Here is an 11742-nt window from a genome sequence, read left to right as displayed (position 1 = left end):
TATTTTTTAATATGTTGTAGAGGAAGGCTCGTTCTATAAAACTGCGTTGGTTTCAGGCGTCTCTTCCGACCTCTTCATTGCGTGTTTTACGCTCGATTGTAGCGAATTTTCGAAAAATCGAATACTTCCTCTTTTTTTCCTGCAATGACTATGAAAGTTACGTGTCTGGCGATTTTTGCTGTTGAAGTATTCCACGAGGCCTTCTCAGGGAAAAATATTCATTAAAATTTACTGATTTGATTTTTCACAAAAAAAAAATCGCGAAGTAAAAGGAAAATTGCGAAACTTCCGGCCTTTGTATACCAGCACCGATTACAGCACGACAACCGGGATTTGAACGCTGTGTAAAGCATTGTTTCCTCTATACGCAAAAAGAAAACCGCGCAGTTCTAGGTGCTTTCTATGAGCCGCAGCTGCCGTTCACGCCAGGCACGGTTTTCGCCAGCGCTGCGAACTTTGCTCGTGTGTAGCACCCGCCACATTGAGATTTGGGAAGAAATGTTTCGTGGTGTGTCGTTTTTGCACTATTAGGGACTGCAAAAAAAAATTCGTAAAAATTCGCGATAGTTTTGTGAGGGACGAGCAGGTCCGCTGGATCATTTCGCGTGGAATCGCCCTGCTGTCGTCGTCTCCGGCCGTCGTTGACACAGAGCCGTTGCTCCGTAACGTTGGTGGCATCTTCAGGCGTGAGGTAACACAGGAACGTCGTAGCCGTAATACGTCGGGGCTAAAGGAACTAATCCCACTTCTGAAAACCGTAAGGGGGTGAAAAACTTCGAAGTGCGGGGACTTGTCCCCAGCAACAGAAAAACGGACAGCGTGGAGTCGAAGCACTTTTTCGAACGTCTTCGAGACGTTGAAGTTTATTTACAATATATACATTCTTCCCAAGGTCGTGGCATTTCAAGGACCTTCATTCCACGAACCGGGACCGCAGCGAGCCCGGGATTGGTCACTTTGCGTCGTTCCCGGTCCTCGGTGCGAGCACAGCAGGGTGCCTCGATGTCCGCGTCTCAAGTTTATGGCAGGGAGCAGAGCGCGACAGGGAAAACAGATTCCCTTCTCACAGTAGTATCATGTGAACATTACTTTACTTTGCATCTGCTTTCTTCATCTCAGATGTCACCATATTTATAAAAATTATGACTGTAAATTTTTCGGTCGCGTTTTTGTCGTACTCAATGCTTCACATTGTCGTTTCTCACTGCCTCTCCGACGTCCAGGGTATGCAGTTCGTGCGAGGGGTAAGAGTGAATAGTTTCCTCGAACACATTCGCTGAGCGAATGTCATTCGCGTGCAATGTCATTTACGTACCCGTGTAGCACTGAACAAATGACATTCTTACGAATGCCGTTTGTTGGGAATGACATTCAGTTCTGTAGGAAGGAACGCAAAGACTAGGCAGTGCCAGCGAACAAGACAAGTTTTACTGTGCGGGTGGGCAGTCCAAAATCAGCTGAGAACTGAGGCACGCGACAAAGTGCACGCACGCCCACAGTAGTTGCCGCTCTCTTTTAACAGATATAACGCCCTCTGCTAACAAGTTCCCCGTGTGACAGGGGTACAATTGGGACACCACCTGATAGCAAATCAAAAGATTCCGCCAACGATGCTCTTTATGAACCTGGTATTCCAGATGGTTGCTTGGACGAAAATGGTTTAAAATTGGGCTGCTGGGTATCTCATACTTTCAAAGCGATAAAGGAGCCCTTATCGGGCAGGGGCGGATTTAATGGGGGCGGGGGGGGGGGGCGACCGCCTCTCCTGGATGATGCTGTGCCGCAAAGCACGAAATTTTCTTAAGACCATCCCCCCCCCATGACGGACCCTTAAATCCGCCCCTGTTACTGGGAAACAAAGAGAAGGACGACACGACCCACAGCGCTGCTTGGACGTTGGTAAAGCGTGGACGAGTTGCCGCTCAGGTTACTCTGGAGAAATGTAAGATGATATTCTTTGCGTTAATGTGAACTGGCGATCTAAGTCTGTAGCAATGGGGGTAATAGAAGCGTTGAAAACCAAAACTCATATGACTCTGACACAGGGTCCGATCCAGATTGGGGCTTTGTGGGGGTGATTGTTTCATTGTCTAACCGCGTAATTGGGGAGGGGAAAGAACGAAAAAGCTAATGTATAAGCTAGCGTTCTGAGGGAGCGATTGCCGAAACGTCCCCAAGCGGAGTGCCATATTAGAGAGCTTTAGTCCATCGTACGCTATCGCCTTTGCGTACGTAGAGGATAGCCCAAGCAGCAACAAGAGATTGGACCAAGGTTGGCGGGAGGTTGGCTGGCAAACCTGGCCGTGGTCGGCAGGACGTCGGCCAACAAGGTCGGTTTTTCGTATGAATCTGTTCCTGGCCGTCCATTTGCCAACGATCGGCTGGCCAGCGTCGTCCCAACTCGTTGCCAGTAGTAATGACTGGACTCTCATAGTGCACAACGCCCAACTGGCCTGAACACGATTTAATTAGCAATTAGAGCTAATTGGGACCCCCCACATTAATCAGCACCCTCCAGGGAGTCATTACACTAATTGGGGAACGTCTATCTCGTGTCCAGACCAGATGAGCGTTGTGCACTACGAGAGTCCATAAAAAAGAAAAAATAGATAGAGATAGAGTGGAGAGAAGGAGTTTAGTTGAAGATCAACGACGCCATCTTGAAGAAAGCGGTCCGGAACGGCCGCTGACCGTCGCTGGGCGACGGAACACAGAGGCAGGTTGCAAAGCATCGCAGCTATGACCACCAGTTCAGGACATCCTGTGATGTCAGCTGTGACGTCATCATGGCATGCCTCGGCAAGTTAGGACAGCTCTGGACATGCAAGGAGAAAAACACTCGTAATACACAGGCTGGGAAAGCAAGAGTAAATATGCAAGCCATCAATAGCTAACAAGAAAATAGAATTAGTTACACAACAAATGATCCCACCACAAGAGGAGCGCAGAACGATGCGACTGCTCTATCCGACAGCCAGGCAGAGAACTGACTTGTAATGTTTTTTTTCTCCTGTATAAAGCCCCGCAGCTGCACCCCCTAGCGGTTACTTTCTCAACTAATCTCACAACAAAATTATTAAGAATCACACCAGCGCTACTCCCATTCCCAAGGCAGAAGAAGATAGAAAATGGCGGGGATGCCCGGACAACAGCAACCAGCACCCGACGTGCACTTGCACAAAAATCGCAAACAAAGCGGGAAGAAAGTTGGCAAAAGCATTAGTTACACAACAAATCAGCTCACCACAGCAAGAGCGCAGACCGATGCGACTGCTCTCCGCGACAGCCAGCGAGAAACTGACTGGGACGCCGCTCCGCGGTCGCTACGCATGCGTCATCAAGACGTCATCTTGCAGGTGCGTGGCTCAAGGACGCTTACGCTGTAGACAGGGGACCTGTTATTTATTGAATCACTATCCCTAGATTATTTCCTTTATTCTACTATAATGATTGCATAGGGAACCATTGCAGAAAAACACCATAGACAAGAGGAGATTGTAGCATTTAATTCCCAAAGTCTAAATAATCAAATCCCAAATCAAATCCCAAAGTCAAAAATAATGGTTCAGCAAGACATGTCCATCCCAGCCAAGAGCCATGCACCTAACTGAATAATGACGCTTTGTTCCTCCTGAATAAAGTCACACACCTGCCCCTCTCGCGGTTACTCTCTGAACTAAATGAATCGCAAAATTATTAAGAATAGCTCTACTTCCATTCAAGGCAGCACTATCGTCATCGTCAAGAATATTCCTTGTACAAAAAGAAAAAAACTACATGTAGAAGGAAAGCATGTCAGAACAGGCCCAGGCATGTGAGCGCATGTTTGTGAGACAACAAGGGGGAAAAAAGCGAAAAGAAACAAAGAAGAAAACCAGTATCAAACTATTTCTAAACACACACACTTCTCTTATTCAAAAACAGTGCTCATTATAAATCCGTCCAGAGCAATACACACCATTTTTCTATTGCTACACTTTTTTCCAGTAACGGTCAATGCATTGCTACAGACTGCGTGATGTCATCACATCCTGTCTGAAGAAGAAGACAGCGGCAAAGACTCCTATTATTTATTGAATCGCAAGATTATTTCCTTTGTCCTACTCTTAATGACATTCGTTCTCTCATTAAAATTCAACAAAAAAGCACCCTGCATATTAACGATTTTCACCCCAAAGGCTCATCATGGTCATTAGAATTACAGTAAACTACCACTGCTCTTTTAAAATAATAAGTAAAACCACTCAACATCACCTCCAGGCTTATGTGATACATGACCCTTTCTATGCTCACACATTCGTTGTCTGAGGCTACACCTGCGAGCAAAAAGGCGCGAAAGCGGGGAGCGGAGTTCCATTCGCGCACGCCAGAGCACAAGACACAGAACCCCTTTACGGGAACATGATGGCATTCCTACCATATTAATGATTTTCTACCTTGCATTGCAGTTTAGAAAAGCTACTACAAAACTATAATTTTAGGAGCCCATTAAAATTCTACTTTCTATGGAATCTATAATTGCCCTATTACTTGGATCGCTATTAATGAAGCGCTCCAATTTTTTCTCTCCTCCCATTTCAGCCTTGTCATGCAGTGAAGGAGGCTCACATCCAAAGTAATTAATTTACACTGAGGGTGCCGTGCTTCAGGAATTCCTATCCTGCGCTCAGATGCAAGCATTTTTTCACGGATACCTTTAACAGCTGACTTCCTCAACATACCGAGCTCCTAACAACATCTAACAAACAATCAGAGAAACCCTCTTCTCAGCTGTACCATGCGACTTTCTTCTGCGTAAAATCGGTGATTTGAGGAAGAGAGCAGCGAAAAATTGCGCGCACTTGTGCTTGACTCAAAAAACCTGAAGCATATGCTAATAAGCTAAGAAAAAGACACTCATGTCTGGTATCTGATAGTGCCACATACACAGACGCATTGCCCTTGCGTATAGAAAGCACAGGACAGGGATACACAATTTTCCTTAGATGAGCAGGGAAAAGGCTTAAGACCACAGGTCACCACACATCGCCACGCGGCTAGCACAACATGACACCAACGAGATACCAGTAGCGGGAAGAACTGCAACACTGCTAAACAAGTCCAGACATGCCATGATGACGTCACAAATCAGGAAAAAAGCACACGCATACACGCACGCACGGAGGACAACGCATTAAACACACGGAGCGCTCAGGAATAATCGTAGCGTTACCGCACATCGCTACGAAGCACAACGTCTAACACAAGACGACAGCAACAAGATATTAGCGAAGGGTAAAAATTGCAACACTACTGAACAAGTCCAGACATGCGACATCGCATACAAAACACTGCTCATCGGGGAAAAGGCCTAAGCCTGCGATGGATCATCATTATCATAGAGCATACACAACTTCATTTTTCTATTTCTCGTAAACTAAACGCGCTCTGCTTGGAAAACTACGTACAAATTTTCTTAGGGAGCAGAGCAGTATAGAAATTTCTACTCCGTGCTCAGATACCAGCATTTCTGCCCAAAAACCTGCAAAATTAAGCACTGCTTACTTCGTCAAGATATCGAACACCCAACAAAATCAAACAAACAACCCCACTTCCACTGATAGAACACTATTCAGCTTTTACGCAGGAGGCTTTCTTCTACATAAAAGTAGAGAAAATAAGAAAAGAGCAGCGAAAAATTACACGCACTTTTGCTCGCATAGCTATAAGAGAGAAAAAAAATAAATAAATAATATAACGAGGCACACGCTAATAAACTGGGACAAAGACACCCATTTCTGCTATCAGATAATTATTGCATAATGCTAAATACTCATTTGCATTGTCCCTGCGTGAAGAAAGCACAGGACAGGGATACACAATTTATTTTAAGGGAGCAGGGAAAGTCACGTCTACTCGAACAGCTTAATACCATAAAGTCTGAATTTTTGCAAAGAAAATAGAGCTTGAACAGCGCTACGAAGGTGACAGACACATACTAACAAACAAACAAACAAACAAACACTTCTATTCATTTCTATTGCTAAAGGCGTAAACCACACTACAAGAACACTGTTTTCTTCGTGGAGGTATAGCGAACGTGCATTCCTTTCTTTCTTTTTTGGTTCGCGTCGGTCCAGTGGCGATATCCTATTACATCCGGAACGAGGACCTATCGCTTTGCGATCGCATACAAGAGTGAGCCATCTTTTGACGATGGTAGGATAATTATTGGCCTGAGGAATAATATGAATTTATGTGGTTGTGAGAATAGACTTTGTGAGTGTGAAAATGTGAGTGTGTGTCTGTGTGTGCGCGCACGGGCGCGCGCGTTTTTCTGAACCAGGGATCCCACTTGACAAGTAAGTTCTTTGTGTGTGCCTTTTCATGTAACACGAGTGATACATGTACTATTGCGTCGAATAGTGGTTTAAAAAATAAGGGTAGCAGCGCTTGCATTGCTATCTGTAGGATAGACCGAGCCTTTACCTCGCGAACCTGGTGAAGTCTTTGTTTTGGGCAGGCTATTTTATGAGAGCCGGTCCTGTTGCGATGCATTTGATACGCTTTCCTGAAGCAGCGTGCTTTGTTCTTGTAGTGTAGTTTACGCCTTTATCAATAGAAATGAATAGAAGTGTGTGTGTGTGTGTGTGTGTGTGTGTGTGTGTGTGTGTTTGTTGGTTTGTTTGTTTCACCTTCGTAGCGCTGTTCAAGCTCTATTTTCTTTGCAAAAATTGAGACTTTATGGTATTAAACTGTTCGAGTAGACGTGACTTTCCCTGCTCGCTTGAGATAAATTGTGTATCCCTGTCCTGTGCTTTCTTCACGCAGGGACAATGCAAATGAGTATTTAGCATTATGCAATAATTATCTGATAGCACAAATGGGTGTCTTTGTCCCAGTTTATTAGCGTGTGCCTCGTTATTTTATTTTATTTTTTTTTCTCTCTTATAGCTATGCGAGCAAAAGTGCGTGTAATTTTTCGCTGCTCTTTTCTTATTTTCTCTACTTTTATGTAGAAGAAAGCCTCCTGCGTAAAAGCTGAATAGTGTTCTATCAGTGGAGGTGGGGTTGTTTGTTTGATTTTGTTAGGTGTTCGATATCTTGACGGAGTAAGCAGTGCTTAATTTTGCAGGTTTTTGAGCAGAAATGCTGGTATCCGAGCACGGAGTAGAAATTTCTATATTTCTCTGCTCCCTAAGAAAATTTGTACGTCGTTTTCCAAGCAGACCGCGTTTAGTTTACGCGAAATAGGAAAATGAAGTTGTGTATGCTCTATGATGATCGGCCGCAGGCTTAGGCCTTTTTTCCGATGAGCAGTGTTTTGTATGCGATGTCGCACGTCTGGACTTGTTCAGTAGTGTTGCAATTTTTACCCTTAGCCGTTGATGGAGTTACGCGTTAGGATATTTTGTTCTTTTGCAAGTCTCATTTAGTAAGACTTTGGATTCCTACGATCAGCTTTCATGCATGGTGCTCTTCTGCAATAGTTTCCTATTCAATCGTTATAGCACAATAAAGGAAATAATATTGGGATAGTGATTCAATAAATAATAGGTCTCCTGTCTAGAGCACACGCGTCCTTGAGCCACACAGGTGCATGATGACGTCATACTGTGGCTTCATTGCAGATTGACCTTGTCCAAAGGAGCATTAGTGGAAAAAAAAGCAGGGTAGCCCTGAGATAATGGGATGACGTCACGACCAATGAGCAACGCAAAAAGAGGGCGCAGGAACGCTCTTCTCAATTAGCCTCTCACAGGTGGTCGCCGCAGGTGGCGGGAGGAGCGGTAGCGCGCATGCGCGGTCGGGTGGTGTAGAGGGCGCTAGGAGCGCGCGCGTCGCCTCAGTCAGTTGCTCGCTGGCTGTCGCGGAGAGGAGACATACGCTCGGTTTCTGCCTGGCTGATGAGCAGTCGCCGCGCGGGAAAAGGTGAGTGATTTGCCGCGCTCCTTTTCTCGCATGTTTGCCATTCCCCCTTGTTTAGCGGTGGCCAACGAGTGATTTGCCGATGTTTGACTGCCGCTCGTGTTAAGCCTTTTCGCGCATGTTTAGACTTGTTCAGCAGTAACCAAGCCTTTTCTCCGTGTTGACGCATATTTAGCGGTTCCCGCCTCGTGTTAGGTGTATAGTGTTGAGGCGCTGTGGTTAGGCCTAAGTGATTGCCTTTTCCTCGATGTGTACTGTTTTCTGTGTGTGTACTGGGTGTTAAACCTTTTCTCTTGCATGCCTAGACTTGTTCAGCAGTGTTGGCATTTTTTTACCCGCCGCTTGTATCTTGTTCTGTCTTTCTCACATAGAGCTATGATGGTGGCGCCATCTGGTGTGATGCCTTGTAACTAAGTGGCCACCTGTCGTCGATCTCTTCAACTACCCGACGCCAACAAGCGCTGGTCACTCCGGAGCCGTTTCTTCGTCACGGCATCGTTGATTTTCGAATAAAATGTTTCTCTCCACTCTATTTCTAGCTTTATATTTTATTTTCTACCTATTTTTATTGTTTTATCAGCTCAAGTAGCCGGAAACTCACACAGTGGTCTGGACACGTCTTAGATGCTCCCCAATTAGTGTAATGACACCCTGAATGATCCTAATTACTGTGAGGGGTCCCAAATTAATGGCGTCCAGAAGACTGTGTGAGTTTCCGGATACTTGAGCTGATCCACTACTACTAGCCGGGTTTCCGAGGACTACTTTGCGGCTGGCGTAATACTACCGAGCTCCTGCGACAGTAAGGTGCAGAGGGCCGCTATCCGCGTAAGCAGGTCGTATGCCACTGGCGCAGGTTCGTCCTCGTCGCTATCGGTTTCGGGCCTTTTCTTGGGCGAATAGCAAGAATAGCAACAAATACAAGTAGCCTTTTGTCGGGACCTGAACGAGGTGTAATCCGTGATGCGCTGGTTCGGGAATCCAAACCGGGAAAAAAACATCCAGCAGTCTATCCCAGATCCGAACGGACACCAACTTCCGCAGCAGGTAAAGCTCAACTCCCTTCGTGAATACTTGTTACCACGGGGACTTCTGGGATGTGGCCCCATTACGTCACATGCGACTATCTGCCAAGCTTTCTGGCTAAAAATCGGGAGCAGCAAGCCGGGAGACTACCCTCCACGCGGCTTTGACTTCTGACATATCGGACATATGCGTGTATACCGCAAAACATCCTGTCTCATGCCTGGCCAAGTCGCGATACAACTTAGAATAAGTCTTGCTGCCGCTACCGTGACGCCACATTGCAGAATCATTGAGGTATTTGAGGAATGACATACGTAGCACAGTAGCACAGCAGAGACACGTGAGAAGCTGTTTAATAGTCCACCTTGAATAGTAGCCTACAACGAATGACGCGCTTACTGAGATAAACGGAAGCTGATTAGGAGGACCACCAAGAGAACAGATGACGCATATTCAGCTCCGTTTTGGTTGTCACGCACGTTCCCAACACTTTGCCAGCAGACAGGAATGCTGGATAATTCCGGTTGTAAATGAGCATGGCGTATTATGCGGGACACTTTACACTTTATTTTCTTATTAGTGAGTTTTAGGAAAACGTAGAAGTTCCACGATAACGTTTCCGAAAACATCATAAGCCAATCACCTGATTCCTTTGAAGTGGCTGACATCACGTTGCCGATACATGATTGACTGAGGGTGATACGGAGTCGATATTCGAGGGCGCTTCCGATTTCCTAAAACTCCCTATTATTATCTTCTAATATCCCTATTATCGTATCTTCTAATTTGACCTCGAGTTAAGGTCATATCTAATCGATGGCACACGAGCCTACCGAAAGTGCAATGTAGTCGTTGTCTACATGGTTATCCGACCACGGTTTCCTCTCTGAGCTACTTCTTCGTCAGGTCTCTGTCGGTGGCCTTTTGGGAGCTGCTGCGTACGAAACGATTCCTAGGCACTTTGTGCGCACAATAGAGAGTTCTGTATATCGTAAGGGATAGCGTTTGTGGTTCTGCGCACTGCACGAAGCTTTATTTCTGTTATGGGCGTGCACAGGACCATCAACGCTATCCTTTACGTACGCAAAGGCGACAGCGTACGGTATACTAACACTCTCTATTTTCTTCTTCAATCGGTCACAATTTGCGTTTCGCCATGTTTCTACTGATTTCGACGACAGATATGCGACAGCGTCGTTGTGTGTCTAAACCTAACCCACGTGGTCATGCGGGGTATGTGCTCCGGGCCGTCCACAATTCGTTGAGGACCGGATGTTGACGACGTAAGCTCGCTTCGAAGGGATGTATCCGGCTTGCACGCTCCGCCATTTTTGCGTGGTAATTGCGCCACAGGTGCACTGAATATGGTGAGAAGTCGATGTGTTTATGATAGTGAGGGATCGTGAGAACCGTTTCTAGCACAGTACTCGGAATTCGCGAAGATCATTTCATGGTTTCGTTAACAGGTTGAGTGGAACTTATTTCTCTAAAATGAGGCTCACCAAAAAAAAAGGACAATAATGCTACTCAGTATTTGAAAAATGCTTTAATCGTTCAGAGTAGACATGTGTGAGAGTGACAACAGTATCACAAGCAAGCAAGCGAAGTTTGGTACACAGGAGCACCTTCAGGTTCCGTAAAAAAGCGTGATGGACCTACACGAACCACTCGCCACTGTTCAAAGCACCTTGTTCACTTGTGACTTGACTTGTGGCACTTGACACTTAACTTGACTTGTGTCAAGTCCAGTCTGTGTCCCGAAAGAAGTGAACAGTTCCAAAAGGCGAGGCTCCTCTTCAACCATCGCCTTCCAACCATCAGTTTTTCCTACGTCGCCCGCGTGCCCTTTAATGTAGCAGACGGCAAAATCTCTCAGTCTGTCGGCGTTCAGCTTTGTGGCCAGGCGAAGCATTTCTACGACATTGTCTACAGTGAGACTGCACGCGAGACTGTACTCGCACATCGACTTGAGGCGCTTCAGGTCGTACTTTTCTGCAGCATGAAGAAGATCGACTGCCAAGGAGGCCATATTGGGCGCAGTATCCGTGTAGATGAAAGTTATCATTTCTTGTAACGCTTCAGCAGAGATGTCGTCCAGATGTACTCTGTTCTCTTGCTTCTCCTTCATGTTGTTCTTGAACATGGCGTCAAACACCGGGGATCGCACGGCCAGGATGTTCTGGTGCACGCAAAAATCCGTATCTTCTGCAGTTAAGGTCACGTCGGTGTAGTCGACATCGTCGCAGAGTCGACCGAAGTTATCTAAAAGACTTGGTCCTTCAGGCGGGTTTTCGAGGGTGCAGGCCGCAGACGATTTACGCAGGTCGAATATCGTTATCTCGCAGCACAGCGTAAGAATGCCATCTGATAACAAACAACTGGAATCGTCAAGAAAATCGCTTGTGTTCCCGAGATTGAAAGTCGAACTGCTTTGCGACGAAAAAATTCGAGCCGCAGTCGCTTGTTTCTTTACCTGCATGTAGTGCTTGTTGACTACCCATACGCAGCACGCTGCTTTGACTGCATTACTTCCGCGATACATCACTTCTATTTTCATGTATTTGGGCTGATGCGCAAGCGTGCAAGCCGGATACAATCTCATGCTCCACAGACGCTAACTGATATCGCCGTTGAAGAACTCCCCGCTATCAATGTAGCTGTTTGCGGCGTCACTAATTAAACCGAAGTCTTTGATCACCCAACTGTGCAAGCACTTTACCTTAGTGTATTCCTGGTAGCTATAGCTGGTCGAAACCACGTCAACGTCTCTTGTGACGGCTGCCATGTCCATATCCTGATCCACAGTGG

General features: G+C 46.0%; 1 protein-coding gene across 1 annotated transcript; it reads right to left on the bottom strand.

The window, feature by feature from the left end:
- Positions 1 to 10612: 10612 nt before the first annotated feature.
- Positions 10613 to 11476, bottom strand: LOC135366378 (speckle-type POZ protein-like). Its single transcript, XM_064599058.1, has one exon. The coding sequence runs from the start codon at positions 11474 to 11476 to the stop codon at positions 10613 to 10615; it is 864 nt and encodes a 287-aa protein (XP_064455128.1).
- Between the last annotated feature and the right edge of the window lie 266 nt (positions 11477 to 11742).

Source organism: Ornithodoros turicata, chromosome 8 (genome assembly GCF_037126465.1).
Source record: "Ornithodoros turicata isolate Travis chromosome 8, ASM3712646v1, whole genome shotgun sequence".
In the NCBI taxonomy this organism is placed as follows: domain Eukaryota; kingdom Metazoa; phylum Arthropoda; class Arachnida; order Ixodida; family Argasidae; genus Ornithodoros; species Ornithodoros turicata.
The sequence above is the reverse complement of the archived record's forward strand: the minus strand, read 5'-3'. Positions and strand labels throughout refer to the sequence as shown.